The sequence below is a fragment of the Callorhinus ursinus genome, unplaced genomic scaffold (genome assembly GCF_003265705.2).
Source record: "Callorhinus ursinus isolate GAN/ISIS: 27379988/994484 unplaced genomic scaffold, GSC_fseal_2.0 scaffold3, whole genome shotgun sequence".
NCBI classification, from domain to species: domain Eukaryota; kingdom Metazoa; phylum Chordata; class Mammalia; order Carnivora; family Otariidae; genus Callorhinus; species Callorhinus ursinus.
Genome location: NW_027397065.1, coordinates 51,614,542 through 51,638,901, shown reverse-complemented (window position 1 = coordinate 51,638,901; position 24,360 = coordinate 51,614,542). Strand labels below are relative to the sequence as shown.

The 24,360-nt window shown below is 44.5% G+C and overlaps 2 protein-coding genes across 5 annotated transcripts in view; one reads left to right on the top strand and one right to left on the bottom strand.

Moving 5' to 3' along the window:
- The window catches only part of PDE6A (phosphodiesterase 6A), a 56,591-nt gene extending 49,700 nt beyond the window's left edge, over positions 1 to 6,891 (bottom strand). For both annotated transcript variants that reach the window (XM_025867262.2, XM_073890874.1), the window contains exon 1: positions 5,922 to 6,891. In XM_025867262.2, coding sequence (XP_025723047.1) covers positions 5,922 to 6,395 — 474 coding nt within the window. In that variant the 5' untranslated portion in view covers positions 6,396 to 6,891. The remainder of the gene's footprint in view (positions 1 to 5,921) is intronic.
- SLC26A2 (solute carrier family 26 member 2) overlaps positions 1 to 24,360 on the top strand; it is a 65,779-nt gene that overhangs the window by 27,241 nt on the left and 14,178 nt on the right. Inside the window, exon 1 of one of the 3 annotated variants that reach the window (XM_025867263.2) lies at positions 18,035 to 18,328. The exons of the other annotated variants lie outside the window; for them this stretch is intronic. The gene's annotated coding sequence lies outside the window, so the exon portion shown is untranslated. Of the gene's footprint in view, positions 1 to 18,034; positions 18,329 to 24,360 lie in introns of those variants that run through there. 3 annotated transcript variants of the gene reach the window in all.

Sequence of the window (24,360 nt, the reverse complement as noted above, 5' to 3'; positions counted from 1 at the left end):
GAGAAATGCAGAGCGTGATGCTCCGCATCTACGGATTTCTTCTTGTCAGGGTAGGATTAGACAGGCAACCACACTGTTGTCAGTGAAGCTGTCTCAAACCAGGTGAAGGGTACAGGAATTAAGAGAAGCCTGTAGAGCTCTACTTGAATTAGCACCCGAGGATTAAGCAAAATCTCTAAAGAGGCATTAGTCATGAAGCGTTTTCTATGTCATTCTCTAAGGACACTGATAAAGCTCTGAACACAGGCCTGGGTGGGGCATGCTTGGATTCATTTCATGAAGCCGTTCTGTCTTGCAATATTCACTTCTATCAAGGAAGACAATACTTGGGCCTTACCTGCCTCTGAAGCAGATGTTACTAAATCCACCAGAACCTTCTTTCCCACTGAGAAGCCCCAGAACTCTCTCACAAATAATACAGCTGCCCACTGACTGGTGTTCCCACAATCATTGCCATCCTTATACCTTCAGCATAGAAAGTATTCTACACAGCCATGTCACAGAACCTCAGGTTATCAGAAGCGGGGGGGCCTTAGAAGTCATTTAGCTCAAACTGTTTAAAGTCCTGGGAATCAGATGCCCCACTTAGGGAAAGCCCAGAGTCATTCATTCATCCAGTGAGCATTCATGGAGTGCCTTATGCCAGGCACTGTTCTAGACCCTGAGGCTGCAGCAGTGAACAAGGGAGGCTTCTCTGTAGAGGTGATGTTGAGAGCTGAAGTTTCAGGGGAGCCAGGTGGGTGGAACGCATTCTAAGCAGAGACCACAGTGAGTACAAAGGCCAGGAGGGGGCAGTGAGTTGGCCCATCTGAGCAACATAAGGAAGACAAGTGTAGCTGAAGCAGAGCGAGGGAGAGGGAGAGTGGAGGGCAAGGAAGTCCAACAGGTGGGCAGGAGCCCCATCTGGCTGAGCCTCGGAGGCCACTGTGAACAGGTTAGATTCTATTCCAATGCAACGTAAGACAGCTTCTCATTCTCAGAAATCCCAGTTCCTCTTTTCAAACCTTCATGGTGTCAAGCTCCGCTGTGTCCCATGGTGAGATCTACTGTTTATGGAGCAATAATGATATACGCAGCCCAGAGCCTGATGACTTAATCTGTTATCTCATTAACTCTCACATCAGCCCTGTCACATAGAACCTTCCCTCTTCTGTAGACAACTCCCTTGCTGGCAAGTGGGACAGCCATTCATTCACTGGTTTATATATTGATACACTGATTGATTGATCGATTCATTCATTCATTCATTCATTCATTCATTCATTCATTCATATTTACTGAACACAGGCTCTGTGAGAAGCACTGGATATGCCAAGACCAATAAGAAGGAAGAGGTTGTCCTCACTGGGTTCTCACAGGATACTGGGAACATCATGTAAAACATGAACCCACAATTCAAATCATAATGTGAAGGATGTCCCCACAGGATGGGTGAATGGAAGGGAGGGACTTGTTCTCTGAGGCTTCAGGGGGTCAATCAGTATATTATCAGTAGTTGAAAATTCTCTGAGCCTCAGTTTGCCCTTTGGTAAAATCAGAGTGTTGGACCGAGTCCTCCTTGAGGCTTCCTTCCAGTCTAGCACCCTGGGTTCCGGGTCTCATGTGCAGGGAAGGACAACAGCTGTGAGAGTCTCTGGAAATGTGCTCTCAGGTTCAGTCTTCAGATATGGGAATTGTCATGTGTTGGAAAAACTCCCTGTTCTCCTTTCCTCTCACACTAGTAACACACTCACGTCACTCTGACACCAGATATGTAGGTGTCTCTCCCACACCGACCACTTCTCTGACACCAGCTGACCATCCAACAGTTCAGCTGAGTTCTGACACCATCCGTCTAGAGTCAGCGTCAGACCCCACAGGTAAGAGTTCCATCCCACAAGACTGTCCCCACTTGAGATGCCAATCACAAGTCCCAGTTGGTCACCTATACTTCTGACGAGCTGGCTAGAGCAGGATCCCAAGACCCCCTCCTTGGGTTCAATAATTGGCCAGAACAGCTCACAGAACTTAGGGAAATGCTTACATTTATAGGTTTATTGTATGATAAAGGACATAATAAAAGATACAGATAAACTGTCATGTGAAGAGATACATAGGGTGAGATCCAAAAGGGTCTTAAAAGCAGGCACTTCTGGCCCCTAGAGTCAAGGTGTGCCGCCCTCCTGGCACGTGCCTGTGCTCACCAACCCAGAAACTCTCTGAACCCTGTCCTTTTGGGGATTTTTATGGAGCCTTCATCACATCTGCATGATTGATTATTAGCTCCATTTCCAGCCCATCTCCTATTGTCAGAGAATGGGGAGGTGGGCTGAAAGTTCCAAGTTTCTAATCATGGCTTCAAGTTTCTGGTGATGGGCTCCAGCCAGGAGCCCACCAAAAGTCATCTCACTAGAACAAAAAACCACCTACCAGACAGGAAATTCCAAAGAATTTAGAAGCTCTGTGTCAGATGCTCCTATCACTTAGGAAATGGTAAGAGTCTTAAGAGTTCTGTGTCAGGAATCAGGACAAAGACCAAATAAATATTTCTTTTTATAAATCACAATATCACAGCCAACTGGCAAGGGTCATCATTTATTAATTCATGCAATAATCTGTAATGAGGACCCACTCTGTTCCAGGCGAATAAACCAGACAGGAACAGGCAGGCTTTGTGGGCTTTCCTAAGGAGAAAGGATAAAGCATAAAACACACACAAATATTGAAGGGCTAGTAGGGTTGCCAGATTTAGCAAATGAACACAAGATGCCTAGTTAAACTTGAATTCCAAGTAAATAAATACTTTTTTAAGTACAAGTATATCCTAAATATTGCATGGGACATACTTATACTAAAATATTGTTCTTTGTTTACCTAAAATTTAAATTTTACTGGGAATCCTGTATTTTATTTTATTTTTTAAAAAAGATTTATTTATTTATTTGAGAGAGCGTGAATGAGAGAGAGAGAGTACATGAGGGGGGAAGGGTTAGAGGGAGAAGCAGGCTCCTCGCTGAGCAGAGAGCCCGATGCGGGACTTGATTCTGGGACTCCAGGATCATGACCAGGGCCGAAAGCAGTTGCTTAACCAACTGAGCCACCCAGGTGCCTCGGGAATCCTGTATTTTATCTGGCAATCCTAATGGCAAGTCTCCCTGAGGCGATCCCAAGGTTGAGCAGGAATTTGCTAGGACATGGAGAGTTATATTACAACCCTGGGAAATTTCTTCATTCAGGGTTTCACATTAACCATGGCCCAGCTGTTTTGAGGGTGCTGAAGGCTATCACTTGTTGATGGTGCAGGGCCAACCCAGACCTCAGTCTGTACCATCTTCCTCGTCCTCCCCCAGCCTCCAGTCACTATCCAGAGTTCCAGGTTGAGCACGATTCCTCAAGGAAAGAGCAAACACAGGCAAATGCTGATTACCAAGGCTTGCTGGCCTGGACAAACTTCACCCTGGCCTGAGTCACCAGCCAGAGAGACTGACCTAGGCTTGAAAGCTCCCAGGGAAGCTCAGGCATTCCTTTCAGAGTGAACTTTGGGTTTGAGCAGGAAATAGCAGGCATTCCCTTAGCATAGAGGCTCAGCAAACTCTTAGGCCAGGGTACGTCAGCATCAGAGCACCTGCCTACATCCTCAGTCCCTCAACCCGGGATCGACAGACACTCTTAGCACCTCTCTTCCGTTTTTCCCACCAACAAATTTTAAACTGAAAGCTCCAGAAGGGCAGGACTGGATTTTTCTCCAAGTCCTACACAGACCTAGTACAGCAGCCATCCCTTAGAATAGATTCTTAACAACAGAAGAGTAATAATAACAACAAGGAGTGGGAGCGGCCAATAGCAGCAACTACAATGTGCCAAGAACCTTGCTAGACGGGAAATAATTTGCTCTTTTGATCCTACAACAACACTGCACAGTAGGTATTCTCGCCCCCATTTTATAAATTAGGAAGTGACCCCAGGCAGGCTCAACAATACACCAAGGCACTATTCTTAGAAAGTCACAGTCATGATTCACACTGAGATGTGACCTCAAAGCTTAACCTCTTCATTCTCTGCTATATGATTTGAAATGACCACTAGGAAACAGCACCTAGTCCAATGCCCTCATTTTATAGATAAGGCAGAAGTACAGAATAGCAGAGCAGTGAAAAGTGTGGGCACAAGGCCAGAGTGCCTGGGTTCAAATACCTGCTCTGTCACTTTCTGTCAGAGTGGCTCTGAGCAAGTTATTAACCTTTCTGGGTTTTAGTTTCACCATCCGTGAAACAGGGATAATCAGTTACGTTGTAAGACTGTGGCAATCCTTGTGGGCTACAATGAAAGTCTAGAGAGAGTTGAAGGGAGAACAGGCTCCAGTCTAGTTGAAAGCCCCCTGGATGCACAACCATCCTCCTACCCTCGGGTGTCCAAGGGGAAACAGGGAAAGATGAGCCCCATGGGAGATCCAGCCCAGTGGATTTCAGAGAAAACCATCTCCCACAGAGGTCGAAGTCTGTGCTTCTTATCTTGCCAAGGAACCCAAGTCAAAAAGACAATCCGTTCAAGTTCCTGCATTTGTGGTTTAGAAGTCCTGGCCTTGCCCTAATTCCTTGGTCACTTTGGACAAGCCCCTGCTCAAGCTCTCCTGACTCTAGGCTCCTCAGCCATTAAATAAGGCAGATGGATGAGATAATTTCTGGAGCCTCCTCTCTCCCCTTTTAACCTTATGACTCTTAATCTGAAATAAGGCCAGAGGTAAGGTGAGCATAGTCACAAAATGTCCAGGCTGCATCTCGGGAATGCCTGAACACAGGCTCCTGGTTTGGTCAGTGCTGCTGACCAGGCTTGGGCCCTGCTAGCATGGGGCAAACATCCTTTTGGGCAAGACAGGGGTCAAAGGAATTGAGTATAATTACCTGATGGTGAGTCTTTCATGCCGAGTATTGACTGAGCTTCTGCTTTGTGCCACACATTTGCTAGGATAAAGTGGAGAATAAGGCAGGCATGGTCCCTGACCCCCAGACTTATTAGGATAAATGATTTTAGGAAGGAAACTGTGACAGAGGGATCTGGGAGGGCCTCCCGGAAGAAGTAACTTGTAAGTTGAGATCCAGAGGATAACTGGGAGCTGGCCCCAGGGGCAGAGAGCCTTGGGGGGGGTCTGTATGAAGTGTTTTGTCCCGGTGATCAAAGAGGTCTTTATCAGAGCTGCCAGCAGAATCCCACAGAAAGCTGGACTCAGAAACAAGAGCCAAGCGCTTAACCAAGAGGTACTATTAACGTTTCCAGTAATGAAACAGACCGCCATCATATATCTTCTGATGTAATGCACAAAGATAAACACAACATCACCTCTAGGGTACTCCTGATAGAAACACACGACCTGAATCTAACCATGAAGACACAGACGAAGCCCAAACGGAGGGACACTTCTGCAAAGTATTTGGCCTGCTCCCTTCAAAAACATCAGCATTGTGGAAAACAAGACAGGCTGAGGAACTGTTTCAGATTTGAAGGGACTAAAGAGATAGTGCTATCTGGGTGTATTTGAGGCGAATGGCAAAAACTGAATCTGCACTGTTTATTAGATAATAGTATTGCATCGATGCTACATTTCCTGAATTTGATCACTGTGGATACGTAAGAAATGTCCTTGTTCTGGAAATACACAGCACATTGTCTACTCTTAACTCCCAAATGGGTCAGAAAAAAATGGAGAGATAAAGCAAACGTGGCAAGGAGTGAACAACTGGTGAATCCGGATGAAAGATACATAGTTGTTTGTACTATTTTTAAACTCTTCTGTTAGGTTTGGATGTTATAAGTAAATAAATTAAGAGAAGTGCCAAACTGACCAGCCCAGTATTGATGGCCAGCAGCTCCCCACCCCACCTGCACCCCCCAAGACCCCAGGAATAATGCCTCCCTGCCCCCCATTCTTATGGGGAAGAGGATACCTCTTCTGTGTTGAGGACGTTGGTGATCTTTTTAGAGTGCGCGACGTGACCCACCACACCCATGTCCAGGGGGAACACAATCTCTGAGTCGGGCACCACCAGGCATTCCTCAAGAACAGCATCCTTGTGGACGTTGAAGAGCCGGGTGGCTAGCTCTGCGATGCCATTTCGGACCCTGTACATGAACAGGCTCATGCGGTCTGCCCGCATGAGGAAGCACAGCTTCTTCATGACGTTGAAGACGGATCTCTCCGCCTGCAAATTTTCCCGGAAGTCCCGCAGGAGGTCGAAGATGATTTCACTCTCCTCCACACTGCTCAGCGAGTGGTAGTTGCTGAAGTCCACGGCTGCCTCCTTGGCCCCTAGCAGCTCTGAGATGACCTTGGCCCGGTAGTGGAGGTTGTAGTACTGTTTGGCAAACATGATATTCGAGTCCAGGAACTTCTCCACCTGCTCTGCCGTCACCTCGCCCATGGCGAATCCCACTGGCTACTTTGGTGGAGAGGTAGCTCCGGCTGGCCTTCCCAGGAAAGGCTTATAGTTCGTGGCAAGACGGAGTCGGGAGGTGTTTCGTGCCAAGCTGGGCTTCTGTGGGTCTGGCCTGTGGATCTCGCCGCTATGGCTGCAGAGGTGAAGGAGAGAGCTCGGGAGATTAAATCATTAATATTTCCCGAGACCAAGGATTATGAGGATCAGAAGGTTCAAGATGCCGCCAGGCCCCAGCTGGGAGAAGGTGAGAGTTTCCTTTTCACCTTGGCCTGAGAGCTGAGAAGGGATTTCTAGACAGAGCAGGAGGTGGGCAAAACTAAAAACCACCCCCAAGCAGAGACTGCCAAACGGGCAGCGCAGGGACGACCCGCTACTGTAGGTGTGTTTTTCTTCAACGTTTGACACAGAAGACTACATACGCTGTTCAGGAGATTTGTTCAGCTGCTCTTGGAGAATCGGAGGATCTAACAACTCTGGGCCCACTTTCCTCCCTGGCAGGCAATGGCTAGAGCCGAGAGGGACTGCCCACCCGACCCCCATCCCCCTGCCCCTCCCCCCACCCTTCTGTGCCCCCTTTCACAGGGCCTCCCCAGCACGGCCTCACTGCGCATGCTCACCATTCAGCCTGCTTCCCTGTGTACATTACAGGTCTGGCACCTACCGGCCCGATTTCAGAATCTGCATCAAATTCTTCCCCAGCTTTAGAAGTCAACGACCCTTTAATTTTAGAATTCGAGCGGCCCTCGTAAAAATAACACCGTTGGGGCGCCTGGGTGGCTCAGGCCTTAAGCGTCTGCCTTCGGCTCAGGTCATGATCCCAGGGTCCCGGGTTCGAGCCCAGCATCGGGCTCCCTGCTCTGCGAGAAGCCTGCTTCTCCCTCTTCCACTCCCTCTGCTTGCGTTCCCTCTCTCGCTGTGTCTCTCTCTGTCAAATAAATAAATAAAAATCTTAAAAAAAAAAACCAACACTGCTCACATTTTTTTCTTTTATGACAAAAATACATGTTCACTGTAGAAAATACAGAAAGAGCATTAAAATCACCCATACTCTTGCTACTCAGAGGTAACCTTTAAGGAGCATTTTTGGTTCTGTCCTTTCTGTGGAGGCTTGCTTTTAAAAATCTGTTTCCCTTAAACCTCCCTCCCCCACCGCCCCCATCTTTCTCTTGGCACTTTAATGTGGTTTTTTTCTGGATACAATCTGTATCTTTTTGGATTGTCAGTCAGAAATGCATACGTAGTCTAGCTGCTATCGGCTCTTTTTGAATCTCGCAATACCAGAATCTTCACTGAAGTACCCTCTAGTACACTAGGGGAGGAGAACATTTTCTTTCTGATGAAATGTACTTTTCATTTCCATGAATATACCTGTGAAAGCCTCGTGTCTCTATGTTGTAAATACTGTGGAATGCAGGCTAATGGACTGTTGCTGGCACTCTGAACTTTGCAAATGAACTTTAACGGAAAGTAGATTACTTGCTTTATTGTAGTGTGTAGTAAAGTCTTATTGTGCCCATTCAGTACTGTGCACACAGGTGACTCCTTGGCCTGGCAGGCCATGCAGCAACCTGAATTTCTACATTCTCACCGTAAATAACGTGAGCCCTCTGTCTGGAATGCTCTTCCCCAGCTCTCTGCACACCAGCTCCTGCTCAACCTCAAGGTCTCAGCTCAAGCTAGTAATCCCTTGTCATCTTATCCCGAGTAGTACCCTCTCCAGGTCCTGCCTGTCACATCATCCTATTTATTTCTTCTATTGCATTTATTACTGTTAGAAATGATCTTGTTTGTTTTTCGTTTGTCTGTTGTTTGTCTTCACCTCTATACTGTGAGTTGCATGAGGCGGGGACCTGCCAGAGCTGATTCCCTAGGCCTTGCAGTGCTGCCTGGCACATTCTTGATGCTCAGTAAAATAATTGTCTTAATTGTGAGTCTGGAATGGTTAATTTCATTTGCCAACTTGACAGGGTAAGGGATACCCAGATAGCTGCTAAAACATTACTTCCTGGTGTGTTTATGAGGGTGTTTTTATGAGACTGGCATTTGAATCGGTAGGGTAAATAACGCAGATCACCCTCATTAGCATAGGTGGGCCTCATCCAAACAGTAGAGGGCCTCACTAGAATAGAAAGGTGGAGGAAGGATAAATGTGCCCTCTGCCTGAACTGGGACATCCCATCTTCTCCTGCCCTTGGATATCGGCACCCCCGGTCCTCAGATTCAGACCAGGACTTACACCTTTGGCCCCCTGGTTCTCTGGCCTTTGGACATAGACTGAATTATACCAGTGGATTTCCTGCTTCTCCAGTATGCAGACGGCAGATTGTGAGACTTCTCCATAACCACGTGAGCCAGTTCTCTAGAGAACCCTGACTCATACAAAATAAAAACCCCTATATATTCTTGAGTACAATTTAGAAAAGACAAGAAGACACAAAGGAAAGATATTGAAATTAAATGTAATCCCAGATATTACCATTGCAATATTTTTTGGATATTTTTAAATATATGGACTATATAAATATATATTCTCCAGGAAAATATTAAAATACACATTATTTATAAGATTTAATATATATTTTAAAGATTTAGGTATAAATATAAAGAATACATACATATTGTCAACCTTGACACTGTCAACATTTTGGGCCCAGTAACTCTTTGTCGTGGAGACTGTCTTATATATTGTGGCATGTTTAGCAGCATCCCTGGCCTCCACCTACTAGACTAGAATTCTTCAAGTTGTGACAACCAAAAATGAATCCAGACATTTCCAAATGTCCCCTGGGGTCAAAACCCCCTCTGGTGAGAACCACTGCTCTACAGTTAGACATGTAGGTTGTTTGTAATTTTCTAGTATTAAAAACAATGCTGTAATGAACATCATTATATTTCTAAGTAAAAATACCTAGAAGTGGGACCCCGGGCCAAAGAGTTCATAGCTCTCTAATCATTTGGATAAATAATGCTACTTTTGCTCTCCAAGGCTATACCAGAGTATATGAGACTGTTCTCATCCCCCTCAGAAAGTAAGCAATTTTTCTTAATCCTGGCATTAACACAGAACGTGGCCCTAATACTCTTTCTGCCGTGTTTCTCACAATGTCTCTACAAGTACTCTAAGCTCCACTCTAGTGTTCGTCATTCCTTCTGGTTTTGGCACCTTCATTCTTGCTGTGGTCCCTGCCTGTCCCTTCCACCCAGTCCAAATGCCATTCCCTCCATGGATTCTTCGATGCCCCAACTAAACTCTTTTCCTATTTGGAACCCCCAAGCTATTGGTTTCTTTCCATTTCAATTGGAGTTTCTACATTCTAGGCTATATTACTTCTGCACATCTGTTCTCTCATCAAACTCAAGCTCTTTGAAGATAGAAGTAAAACTTTATTTTTTCTTAAAATCTCCAAAAAAGCCCAGCCGAGGTGCTTTCTCATAATATACCAACTAGGCTTAGTTGCAGCTGGCTTAGGAAGCAACTGTTCTGCAAGAAATCTACTTTTACCTCATTTTTCAGTATGCCAGCATGAGGAAATCAAGCCTGTTGAAAAATTTCAGTTCTAATTGTTGGGTAGGTACAAATCAGCGGATATTTGCAGCAGGTGACCTCCTAACTTGCTTGTAGGCCTGATTTCAGATATCAGCAGAAGGAAATCTGAAGTTTCTTTCACTGGGAGCAGGGGCTATTAGTAGGGTTAGGAAAATTTTTTCTCTGTAGTCTAAAAAAGAAACACATACTACTAGAAAGAAGAAAACAGGACTCTAGGCCCAGAATGCCCCCGATTCATTCTGTGACCTTGAAAAAGTCCTGTCTTCCCTCAAGGTTTTGTTGATTTGCCTAACCATAAAACATCTAATAATGTGTCCCAAACACTCTAGGATCCAAGACTCCAGATGGGCTCAGCGTGAGGGAGGACTGGTCAGGAATGGCTGATCTATCCATTCCTGACCACAAGCCTTGCTGGAGGATTCTTCTGAAACAACAGCTGGAACTATTTACTTAGAATAATCTCTCCTCCAAGATCCACATTTCATGGGTGAAGAAGGTGAAAAGTTTTGAAAGGTTAGGTGACTCGTCATAGGTGACTTAAAATTTTTTGAAATTGAGATATAATTCATAAAAATTCACCATTTTAAAGTGTACAATTCAGTGGTTTTTAGTATATTTGTTATGGCATGCCACTGCTAATCTACTTTCTCATCTCTTGGTGACCACTAAGCTATTTTCTCTAATGGTTTGTCTCATCTGGACATTTTATATAAATGGAATTATACAATATGTGGCTCTTTGTGTCCCACTACTTTCACTTAGCATAATGTTTTCAAGGCTCAACCATGGTATAGCATGTATCAGAACTCCATTTCTCTTTATGGCTAAATAATGTTCCACTGTATAGATATACATATAAATATATATTTTGTTTATCCATTTATTAGGTTTTTTAAAAATCTATTTATTAGTTGATGGACATTGGGGTTATTTTCACTTTGTGGCTGTTACGAACATCCACGCACAAGTCTTTATAGGGGCATATGTTTTCAATTCTATTGGGTATATACTCAGGAGTACAATTGCTAGGTCCATAGGTGATTTTAAGACTCTGAGTTTGGAGGTAAAAGGGGGGAATAAGGAAAGAAATAGGACGAAGCAAGGAACCAGCTGGGTCAAGAAGAGGCATTTCTGGAAAGGTGTTTTGTGAGGCACTTTTTTGGAGAGACTAGGACTCTGAAATTCAGGACCTACTTGAATGGGGATGGTTGGCATATTAGTGCCACGAATTCCAGTGCTGGGTGAAAGGTCTCCACAGGCTCCCCACCATTCGTCCCTCTTGTAAATAGCAAGGGTGAAGGAACCACGGATATTCCATTGAGAGGAAACTCTGAAAGGCTGTTGGGAGTGGAGAGTGTGCCAGTTTGTTCAGAGAGGTCCAGGGAGTAGGGCAGAAATATAGGTTATTATAAGAAGGCCATACCCAGGGGCGCCTGGGTGGCTCAGTTGGTTAAGCGTCTGCCTTCGGCTCAGGTCATGGTCCCAGGGTCCTGGGATCGAGCCCCGCATCGGGCTCCCTGCTCCGCAGGAAGCCTGCTTCTCCCTCTCCCACTCCCCCTGCTTGTGTTCCCTCTCTCGCTGTGTCTCTCTCTCTCTCTGTCAAAAAAATAAATAAAATCTTAAAAAAAAAGGAAGGCAATACCCAGAGTGCTTAAGAGGTGGAGCTCAGGAGTCAGATCTGGGACGGACCCTGGGCGTGTCATTTACTATTTGTGTAAATGATTCAGTTTCTCCTGGACCTCATTTTGTTTATCTGTAAAATTAGAATGCTTTTACAAGGATGTTGTGGAGATTGAGAAAGTTTATAGTATAGTGCCAAGCTATGTATTAACCAGTGCATATTAAGTTGAACCCTATGAAATTGCCCCTATTTGACTATTTTTGTCCTACACAAACAGCAAACTCATAGGGTTCAATTTAATAGTAGTTATCCAACACCCATTAGTTATCATAACGTTCAGAGATGGATTACCTTGAAGATAGTGCGCTCCCTTGTCGTTGAAGGTATGCACGCTGAGGACTTGGCAAAGAGGTCTCAAACACCAGCATTAGGAAGATGAGACTGGGGCTAGCAAGTCAGTAGGGGAGCTGTTGCAATCCTCCCAGAGGAAAGGAACGAGTCTAGGATGGGGGCTGAGAGAGTAGAGAGGGGAGTGGGCATAGAAGCAAGAAGAAGGGTGTAGAAGACATCCTGACTGATGAGGAAAGAGAGACAGGGGAAGAGTGGGGCAGGCCAGGTAATTCGTGTGCTGTCGGGTCCTGTAGGACCCCTTCAGCACATGTCACTGGTGTCCAGTGTTGAGTTAGTCTTCATTTCCCGGTTGAAGGCGTTTCCTCTCCTGGCTTGCCAAACCCCATGTCCTAGGTGAAGCCACAAAAGAGAAGGCAGTTCCCTGGCTCCATCCTTATAATTGCTGGAACAGTCTGGTTGTTTGCCACCCTCGTTTATACTTACCTTGGCTCACTCCCTTATTTCACTTGTACTTATCCTTGACCTACAGTTGTTATCAGTTCCTAACTGTCTGGTCATCTGCTGACTAAATAACTTTATTCAACTACTTGGGTTACCTGTTGATCTCTCTCCGAAACTTGGCTAGTCTGTGATGTTCTTCTTTGACTTTGAGGGTCTAAAATGGGTCAATGGTTGAGCCTGGCAGAAGTTTGTCCTAGGTGCATTTTAAACTTCTGTGCATTTTCCTAGAGCTCAGATTCTGAAAGGGATCTGTAACTCAAAAATAGTTAGGAACTCTGGGGAATCCTGAAAAGACAGGATAAATACCTGCCCTGTGACCACAGCAGTAGAAAGGCAATAGGCAGGAGAATACACCGGGGCTTTGGATCCAGAATGGGTTGCGTTTGAATCCTCATCCTATCATTCACCAGCTTTGACATTTGGCAGGTTACTTAATCTCTGGTCCCAACTTTCTCATTTGCAGTTTGTGGATAACAACGATACCTAGAGAGCTGTTGTGAGGATTGGAGGCGGTGATCCTATTGAACTTGGTTAATGGCCAGGTCCCAATAAATGTAACCTTTAATAATGATAATGTGAGTGGAGTATGAGGCAGTGGTTTTCAGAGAAAGCAGAAGTAATGCAAATATATCTATTTTCCTATTCTTTTTTTTTAAAACAAAAACTCTTACTTTTCTCTTTATAAAGTTATACATCTTGGTGTTATAGGAAATTGAGAAAATACAGACAAATCAAAAGAAGAGAATGGTTACCACCCAGAGAAACATTTTGATGTACATCCTTCTTTTCTAATCATAAGTTTTATAACAGAACTGTGATGATGGACTATGCATTTTGTTTGTTTAATAATATATGTAGACATCTTTCTGTGCCATTAAATAGTCTTCTTTAATGACCTCCTTGACTTCCACTGAGTGGCTGAATCATAACTTGTTTAACATATTTCTAGCTGTTGGTTATTTAGGTTGTTCCTAATTTTTTGGTACTCTCAATGAATATTTGTGTAGTGAAATCTTTGCATACTTACTTGGTTATTTTCTTACCTTGTTATTAAAAAACTTGCCCCAAAAGACAGAATGATTTCACTACTAATCTTTGAAGATGTTGCCTTGGCTATCCCAAAACACAAGAATTTAAGTAATGAAATAATGGGAAAGTCAATATTTTAATGCTAAGGATCATGTTCTATTTTGAATGACTGTCTCCCATAGCACCTGGCACATACTCATGAAGGAACAAATCTGGGAATCTGGGGCTTGTAATTGCTGGGACAAGTCAAATAACAGATCACTTCCTATACCTAAATATTTGTAGGAAAAGTGACTTGTGTTCCTTCACACGCTTTTTCTTTCTCCAAATTAAATGTTCTATGTTCCAAGCCTCCATCCCACTGTGCTGGCAAGATAACTGAGACTTGTGCCCCACCCCAGGTTCATGTGAAGGCCTATTGGTGTAACTCAGTGCAGCCCGGAAACAGCCCTCTGACCTTTCGTTCACACTGATACCATAAATGTGCCCCTCATTCAGGTTGGTATGGCCCCTGAAAGGCCAACTGTTCTGCTCTTCACAGGGGTTCAGAGGTCCTCCAGCCTCCCAGGGCAACCCATATGGTTGCCTGCCCAGGGCAGAGAGAGGCCCAGATCCTCGCCACTCAAACGTCCTGCAAAGCCTAGCCCATGGATCAACCTTGGGGAGGCTTTCAAAAATCTCCTTTCCTCCTGACTACTTGACTCTCCATTCTTTCCTCATCTGGGACAGTTCAGCATAATTTCCCTCAAAGGCCCAAAGTGGAAGGGGATCTCTTCTTGAGCCTGAGAATGGTTACTTCCAGTCCTGCCACATGGTGGCCCTGAGCGGTGAGTGATCAAAAGACCAAGCCCCTTCTAAGGAGTGGGGATAGGGGGCAGAGGGAAAACATCTATAATATCTCAAAGCATCCTTTGTAATATTAAAAGAATGGAAACAACATAAATGTCCCCCAGTGCTTACATAAATGACAGTGCACCCAAACGTTGGAATACTATTCAGCTGCTGTGACCAAGGATGACCACAATATTTCCCATCCCACAGGTCCTTCTTACAATGTGACTTTGACACCTCTCCCATGGAGATTTGGGGTCTATTGTCCTCCCCTTGAAATCAGTCTTTTTTTCTTTTTTCTTTCTTTCTTTGTAGGCGCCATGCCCAGCATGGAGCCCAACATGGGGCTTGAACTCAAGACCCTGAAATCAAGACCTGAGCTGAAATCAAGAGTTAGATGAACTGACTTGAGCCACCTAGGTGGGACCCCTTGGTCAGGCATTTATGACTTTCAACCAACTAAGTGCAAAAGAAGTGAAGCTATGTGCCTTTTGAGGCTAGATTGTAAAAGGCTTTACCGGGTCCTCTTTGTTTACTGAAACACTGGCTCTTGAAGTCCTTAGCTGTCATTTAAGCACAGACTGCTCTGAGACTGCCATGTGTGTGAGGAAGCCCAAACTAGCCCACACAGAGAGTCGTGAGGAGAGGGCCAGACAGCCTTCAGCTGCTTCATTCCCATGCCCTGTCCCCACCCTGGCCACTCTCTGACTGTAGGTCTGTGAGACACCACCCAGTCAAGCTCTTAGCAAATTCCTGAGCCACAGAAACTGCAAATTAGCAAAATGGTAACTGTTGTTTTAAGCCACTGAGTTTTGGAGTGATTTGTTACTCAGCAATAGATAGCCAGAAAGCAGCTCTTTATGCACTGATATGGAACAGCCTTCAACTGTTCATTTTTAAAAAATGTAAAATAGTGTATATTGTATGTCCCTTTTGTTTAAAGAGATATAGTCTCGTATCTGCGTAGATCACTGGTTTGCCAACCCTCTGTGTGCATTAGAATCTCCTGGGAGGCTTTTAAAAATATCAATGCCTGAGCCCACTCTACTCGAATTCGATCAATCATAATATTTGGGAAGGGGACCCAAACATTGTTATCTTTTAAAAGTTCTCCAGGAGATTCTGGTGTGTAGCCAGGACTGAGAACTGTTGGTATAGAATAACCAGAAGGTAACACAAGAAACTGATGCTGTGTTTGCTTCCAGAAGGAACAATGGAGTAAGAATGGATAGTGTGGGAGAAAGACTTCCTTTTCATCCTAAACTTTTTGATCTTTTAAATTTACTTGTATGTGTTACCAGTTTTCAAGAACATCAAATTAAAAAAAAAAAAGAAAAAAAGTAAAACACCCATAGCAGTGAAAATAAATCAGAATAGCAAATCGGGAATAGCCTATTCAATAATGGGGGTCAGCCTGGGGCCCACTAGAGCAAGGCCTCAGGGCAAGTGACCTGTCCTACCTGGGAAGTGTGGCTGGTCAGGAAGTGCTGCAGAGGTAGTTCCTCAAGTGGCCTCTCACCTGAAATGACTTATCTCTTGGCCCACCACACCCCCACTTTAGTTACTCTTTGGAAAGCGGTTGGGGACAGAGTAATGGCTATAACATGTGACCCTCCAGCTGCCAGTGCCTCTGTGAACTCCGAGAGCAACGGGAGGGAAAATACCCAGGCTTACATGGCTTCTGGCTGGCCGGGCGGCTGACCTGCTTTTATTGAGGAAAAGCAGATTAGCAGGGATTTGGTTATCTGTTTCACCTCTTAGATTCCTGCAGCAGGGGCCTAGAGAATTGACGAAGGTAAGGTAGGAACGGCAGACCCAAGTCTGCTTCCAGGGGCCCCTTGGGATGTGCGTGGGGGTAGGCAGAGAGGCCCACTGCATTAAATAGCAGTTGGAGATGCTGAACTGGGCCAGGGAGAGAGGCACCAATGACTGGCCTAAAGCTTCCTCTCTAGCACCTTCCCCTTGCATTGGGTCAATGCCACAGGCTCTTGGGTTTTGGCATCTGGCAGCTCTCAGTTTGAAAATTCACCTCTGTCCCACGTCAAAATCCACTTCTGGCTAGTCGCATGACCTCTTAAGTAACTTAATATTCTGACCCTCAGCTTCCTCATCTGTAATGTGGATTAAAAAGCATGAAATAAGAGAAAGACAATCATAGCCATTATTAAATTATTAAATAGACACCAGTTTTTATTGGTGTCTATTACATGCAAGGACGCAAGGTGGATTCTTACATTTGACCAACACAATGGGTGTGGTGGTTAAGAGTGGGTTTTGCCATCAGATGTAACTGGGTTAAAATCATATTACTGTCACTTACTAACTGGGACCTTGGGCAAGTCACCTAACATCTCTGAGTCTCATTCCCTCACCTATAAAGGGAGCATCATAATATAGCACCTCCTTGAAAGCTGCTATTAGGATTAAATTAAATAATGAATGTGAACAGTTTTGTGCATCCAGAAATTTCAGCATCTGTTGCCACTGTATGTTTTGCAGGCCTACAGGGAGTTGGCAAAGTACTTTACACTCATTGTCTTACTTGACCATCTCCAGGTCTAGGAGGGAGGGGCACATTAGGTGTGTGGGGGGGTGGGGCATTAACTACCTTTGGAGAAATGAGAACACTGATGGCTACTGACTTATCTCCAGTCACAAGGGACAGCATCAGGAGTAGAACCCAGGTGTTCTGATTCCCAATATGGCTTGTGACTTCTGGAAGCTCTGGATCTGATGGTTGACAGAAACTTGAGGATCATCTCTAGACAAGAAATGGAATTCCTTAAAATTACTATGAAGAGGTTCACTTGAAAGGGAAGGAAAGGAAGTTAACCATTTTGCTTCTTTCACAGGTGCTCTTGACCTTCCACTCCGGTCCCTTCCCCGCTCCCACAGGCTATAAACAAGAGGAAGAAAGAATGAATAAATATGTGTTCAATATCAGAGAGGGCCCAGTTACGGGGCAGATCGTTAAAGCAGGCTGACACGATAGGGTGTGACTGGCAGGGTAGGTAGGCCTCCGTGGGGAGAGAGAGCAGGCTTTTAGGTTACGACCTGAGACTAGAAACAAACCAGGCATTAGGAACCGGTGTTCGGGTCCCAAGAGAACAAGCTTGGCGGGCAAAGGAGGCCAGGATGGGTGGAGAGCAGAGAGGGAAAGACAGATGTCCGGTGAGGAGAAAGGCGCCAGGGCCCAGAACATTCAGGGCCTCAAAAGAATAGGGAGGAATTTGATTTTATCTATATATAAATGTCAAGACAACCCACTGATGATTTTAAACGAGGTTGGACTTATATTTCATATTTATTCTTACATTTTTATTCACATGTTAAAAGGCAACTCTGGCTATTGGGACCTTCAGTGGAGAGTAGGTTACACTGAGGGCAAAATCCCCTAACTTCCCAGCTGACCTTTCCCCATTCTGGGCCTTCATTCCCCATCAACAAGGCGGGGGTGGGAGGGAATGGGGTTCCAAGGAATCAGCGATCAAGACCTTGCCCTCAACCAAACGCAGAATACTTAACAGCTCTAGACAGAGCGCTTCCGGATTTCTCCTGACACGTTTCCCTCCCTTCGCTTTCAGAGTTAAGGCGGAAAACCGGTAATAAGCCCTCGCAGGCGCGAGCTGAGCAGGAATCGCCCTGAGTCTGGGACTCGTGGCTCCGCGGCCCAGGGCAGCCAATGGTGAGGAGGAGAGCAGCCAGGGGGCGGTACCCCCGCGGGCCGGGCCGAGTCATTGGCTGGCGGCGGGGTCGCTCGCCGGCGGGGACACGTGACAGCCACCTCCTGAATGGTTGTGCTGGTTGGGTCTTCCGCACCTCTCGGTCGGTTGCTCCCGGCCGCTGCCCGCTGTCCCACCCGGGCCCCGCCTTTTTCGGGGGCTGGGCGATGGGCGGAGAAGGGGACGGGCGGGTTAAAGGGAGGCCGGCCCGGGACCAGGCTACCTCTGCTCGCGCCGCGGTGTCCGCTCAGTCCCGCCACGGCGGAGGACGTGCCGCGAGCCCTCGTTGAGCGGGGAGGCGGCCCAACACTGAGAGGTGAGAAGTGGGGAGGGGACGCGAGAAGGGAGAAGGGATTGGTGCCGGCATGCGCGCGGTCAGCTGGCCCCTCTTGGCGGCATCCTGGCCTGTGTCCGAGGCGTGGTGGGAGGAAGCCCCGGCGTCGTGGCCAGGCCGTGGTAGGTGGGCGTGCGTCGGGGTTGTACCCTCGGTCAGCAGGGGCGGGAGCTGGAGCCAAGCCCGCCTCTCCCACCGCGGCAGTCCGGACCCTGCTTCTCGGCTACCCACCCTCTACCCCACATCTCGCCGGGGCCCCCGCACCTCTTAGATAACCGTGCTGTTCTTCTGCCGGAGTCCTCATCTAGCCGTCTGGAACCCAGATAACTGGGAGAAAGACCGAGGAGATTGGAGCCGCCACCACCACCCAGCCTCCCACCCTTGGACAGATGGGGAAACTGAGGCTTGGACACGCGAGAGGACTTCATTATCTTGGTTTTTAAAACCACACACCAGGTTAAGTTCACATCAGGAACTGTACTTCTTCGTAGACTAAGTTGAAATGCTTTCGCTGGATAGATAGGGACACTGAAAGGACACAGAGCTGGCCAGATCCTTGCCTGACATTTTACAGCAAGCCATTTGCGGAGCTAGGACTTGTACCCAGCTCTCCCAAACTCACAGAATATCAGCCTGGGCCTTTTCTTTGCACAGATTGGGGACCACGTGGGTTAGAAATATGCAGGCACCCATTAAACTTTCTGGCACCCATTCTAGTTCTTTTTTCCATTTCCTTATTTCTAGGACTCTTTATATAAAATCTGGAACTAATGTGATATCCAGTATTGGAGTAAGCAGAAATTCTTGTTTTTGAAAATCGAGTGAGTAAGAAATGGAGAGCCAGCCCTGTTGGAAGAAATAAGCCCATTTTTTCCCTTCAAGAATCTCAAAGGACAGACTGGTAGCTGTCGTTTATTGAACAAATGCCATGTGCCAGGCACTGTGTTAAGTACTTGTGTTAGCTTTATACAACTTGCAAGTTAATGTTATTCCCATGTTGTAGGTGAGAAATTGATGCTGAGTAAAATGAGGTTTTTCACCAGTGCCATAGAGTTGTTGAATAGTGTAGCTGGGATCTGAATAGAGATCTGTCTGACTCCAGTACATACCCAGTGATTCTCCTGGTACGGCCCTCACCTCACTGGCTCTGAGTCACCCAGAGTGCAGTCTTGGATCTCATTCCTGAATTTGCCTGAGAATCTGAATTTTAAAAAATCTCTGCATTTGAATATCATTGTACTATAATATGCTACCCCCAAGGGTGAGCATTTTGAGCATTGACATTACTTTTAGTGAGCATAAACCCCCAAGCAGATGGTTGCCAAACTGTAATTTCTTGACATAGCTTAGTTCTGGTGAATGGAGGTGGAGAGAGAGGGGTCACTGCTTTTTCTTTACTCCATAGCTGTTAAGCTGTCATTCATCCATTCACTCAACAAATATTTGTTAAGCACTTACTAGGTGCTGTACATGGTTCAAGGCATAGGAGATAACAACTGTCAACAAAACAGAGCAAGTTCCTGCCCTCATGACAAAGACAATTAACCATGAATGAATGAATGAATGAATGTAGCGCGAGATGGTGAGAAAGGCCATGGAGAAAAATAAAGCCAAGTAAGGGCGATAGGAGTGCAAGGCAGGGATGGGCCCAGGAGGGAGGCATGGCGGCAGCAATGGTGCTATTTTAGAAGTTGTGTCTGGGAAGGAACTGATTAGGACAGTAGTTGAACAGAAACCTAAAAGAAGCAAGAGACAAAGCCATGAACATAGCCCCAAGCAGCATTCCAGTTGGAGGGCCAGCAAAAGTAGGTGGAGGTAGGAACCTGCTTGGCTTGTTTGACTCTTGGCTGGGATATGAATTACTCTAACCAAAGTGTAGTTACAGAGGGAAATTTTACATTGTTTCTCCTGATAGAGAAGGAAAATGAAAATGTTACCAATGCATGTGTGTCATATGAAAGATAAAAGTAATTTTTTTCTTAATCCTTTACCAAACCTGCTTCAATAATGTTGTGTAAACTGCTTCAAGCAGTTTGTTACCTTCACTTATTAAAATTAATAAGATTCAGAAATGAGTTGAGCACTTAACCACGAAATATTGATTTGAGCTAGCTCTTAAGCCTTCTTAGCAAGGGAACAAATTTGGGGGTGAAGTGGTATTTTAGAAAGAGAGGGAACCTTGGAAATGGGAAAATGAGGGTTGAGAATCTGGTCCTACTAGTTGAGCAGGTGACTGGAGGAGAGGATTCATAATCTGTTCTCAGATTTATTGAGGAGTCAAATGGGAGGTGTATGTGAAATAATTTTGAAAGCATTGAATTATTGTTAAGGAACTATTTAATAATTCGATCGTGGTTTTACATTAAGTTATTTCCCTCTTGGGTATTTTACTTTTCTGTCTTACATTGGGCTTTATGCCAGAATAATACATCATAGCGCTTGTACTACTGGTATAAGCTATATGGTGGTTCTTCTTTTTGCCTCACAGACATAAATGAACATTGTTAATCATTTGTGATGACTGGAAAATAGGAAGACGTTTTTGTCTTCATTACATTTACTTGAAACTTCACCTATTTGTTCATTTCAATAAATATAGGTATACCACTGTATACACCAATGGGAGGCATTGGGTAAGGTGTTGGGTTCTGTAGGAATGAGGATGACTTGATGTTTGCCTTTACATGAATACTGTAGTTTGAAAGACATGTAACTTTAAGTGCTATGTAGTTATATGGAATATGTCAGGGCAGCACAGCCAAAGGAGTTTCAGCCTCCTTGTCCTGTGGCGTTTGAGGTGGGCCTTTAAGGATTAGGAAAAGGACCAAGATAGATGGAGATGGAAGGAAAAGGCATTCCAGATGAACAGACAACATGAGCGAAGACCCAGAGGAACAAAGGGTGCTTAATATTTTCATGGATTCACCAGTGCATGGAAGGAAACAAAAGAAAGGCAGGTTCAGCTCATTTATGGAGAGAAGCCTATACTAAACTTTTTAGGTTATGTGCAGTAGAAGGTGGGGAACCATTGCAGATTTTTGAAGAGTGTATCCAAATGGTTTGATCTCATGTTGTTAATGAATGTTTGTTTCTCTTGAAGAAGAGGGAGCCTAGCATGGTGGTTCAAAGATGTTGGTTCCGGGATGCCTGGGTGGCTCAGTTGGTGGCATCTGCCTTCAGCTCAAGTCATGATCCCGTGGTCCTGGGATCCAGCATTGGACTCCCTGCTCAGCCGGGAGCCTGCTTCTCCCTCTGCCTGCAGCTCCCCCTGCTTGTGCTCTCTCTCTTTCTCTCTGGCAAATAAATAAAATCTTTAAAAAAAAAAAAAAGTTGGTTCCATTAAGTGTTTAAGGCTAAAATATGTCTGTAATTTTCAAGTAGTTGAAGGAAAAAAACCCAAACAAATATGTTTGGAGAGTGCAAAAGTGCAGATGTAGCAAAATATTAACAATTGGTGAATTGTTAAATTGTGTAATAGGTGAATTGTGAATAGCCAGTGTTCCATGTATCATTCTTTCAACTTTTCTGAAGATTTGAAAAGTTTCAAAATAAGCAGTCCAGAGACTGAGTAGGTGTGAATCAGATGGGCTTTGGCTCCAGTCACTGTTCCACTGCTTACAAGCAGTGTGGGTCCTGGAAAATTATTTCCAAACTACACAGTCCACACCAATTACAGCCTAGTTTAACTGAGATTTTCCACATAAGTGAAGAGAGTCTCTTGGTAGAGGACTTGTTTACCTCAATAATAGGTTAATGTTAAGACTGCAAGTTTTCCACAAACTTTAGAACTAGTTTATTTTATAGGGTTGCTATTTATTTCCCCTTCTCTGTCTGCTTTTGGATTTTTCAGTATTTTCTGTGATTCCATTTTATCTTCTTTGTTGGTTTATTAGCCATAAATCTTTGTGATTAATGGAATTGCATTAGGGTTTATAGTAGGAATGCTTAATTTATCACAGCCTACCTTCAATGATATTAAACCATTTTGTGTATAGCATAAGAACCTTATAGTACCATGCTTCCTCTCCTCCTACTTTTGTTTATGTTAAAATATATATTTAACATAAAATTGGGGGCGCCTGGGGAGCTCAGTTGGTTAAGCAACTGCCTTTGGCTCAGGTCATGATCCCAGGACCATTGGGCTCCCTGCTCAGTGGGGAGCCTGCTTCTCCCTCTCGCTCTGCTGCACCCCCGTTTGTGCTTGCCTGCTCTTTCTCTGTCAAATAAAGAAATAAAATCTTTTAAAAAACCCATAAAATTGGCCATTTTAACCATTTTAAATTTACAGTTCAGGACATCAAGTACAATTCCACAATGTTGTGTAACTATCTGTAGTCATTATTTTTAAAACTTAAAAGAGACTGTAACCATTAAGCAAGAAATCATTCCCTGCAGTCCCTGGTAATCTCGAATCTATTTTCTGTCTCTAAAAATTTGCCTGTTGTAGATATCTCTTGTAAGTGGAATCATGTAGTGTTTGTCCTTTTGTGCCTGGCTTCTTTCACTTAGCATCACGGGTTCAGAGTTCATCCATGATGTAGATAAAGAGTATCAGAACTACATTCGTTTTTAGTGGCTAAACAATATTCCATTGTGTGGCTTGTACCACAGTGTTTATCCATTCATCTGTGGGTGGATACATAGGTTGTTTCCACCTTTGGGCTGCTGTGAATAATGCTATTATGAACAGTGGTATACAAGTATTTCAGTCTCTGTTTTTAATTTTGCGGGGGGGTTATACACCTAAGAGTGGAATTGTTGGGTCACATAGTGATTCTCTCTGTTCGAGGAACTACCAGACTGTTTTCCACCAGGGGTTGTACCACTTTACATTCCCACCAGCAGTGTATCAATTATCTTTCAGAGAAACAAAAATCAGATTTTAATAGTCAAAAGTAATTCTTTTTGGAACTTTTTTTGTTAAAATAGCTTTTTTAAAAATAGAAATCAGTCCATTAACAAAATATTTATTAAATGCCTTCTGTGTGCCAAATTTTATGCTAGGTATTGTGAGAGTTTGCAAAAAATGTAAAATATCTCCTTGAACAATTTTTAATCCAGTTGAGAAGGTAAAGCATATATTCAGCACGTTTATTGAACATCTAAACAATGGGAATTCAGAGAAAAATGAGATAGCATTTATGTGCTAATGACCAATATAGTCCTCCTCTCTTCATTTATTTTTCCAGTTTCGGTTTCTCTCTTGTGCTTGACACCCCATTTCTAAGTGCTCACTGGACATCCTCATTTGGACATCTAATAGAAATGTCAAACCTATGAAACCTAAAGTCAAACTTTTTGTTGTCTCCTTTCTTTCCATTTCCTCCTGCATATTCCTATACATCATTCTTCCTTTTGTGTGGTCCACCTCACAGTTTGTCTTAGATTTGTCCTCCTCTACTGTCTCTTGTCTGGTTGTACCACTGAAATGTCAAACCTCTTGCGCCCCTGCCCTGCCTTGGAGTTTATGCCTTTGTCAGCCGTAGCCTACAGGATGAAGTCCAAGCTTCTTGGGATCAAATGAGAAACTAATCTTTCACTTTAGTCTTAATCTCCTGCTGCTTCACCCCAGGAATCTGGCATTCTGGGTGACTTTTTCCTGGGTCTTGGATTATACTAGGACTTTTAACTGCCCTGAGTTCCCTTTCCTTTCTTATTTGCAGCTTCCTCCCGTTGGCCTATACCCTATTCTCCACTCTCAGAATAGGACAAACCTCTGTTAATGGCACTTAGACTGTTATAGCTTATCTGTTTATAATTGTCTTAACCCTTTGATTGTGGGTAAAAACTGGGTTTCTTATTCATTTTAGCAAGAACTTATTGATCTGTTATGTGCTAAGCATTGTTTTTGGTACTGGGGTTACAGTATGTGTGAGAAAGACTGTAATAGTTTCTTTAATGTATAAATACATAATAGAACTTCAAAAGTTACTGTGAAAGTGCTATGAAGAAACAAAGCCAGGTAAGGGTTTAGAGAATGATGGGGTGGAGTATTATTTTATTTGGAATGTTCA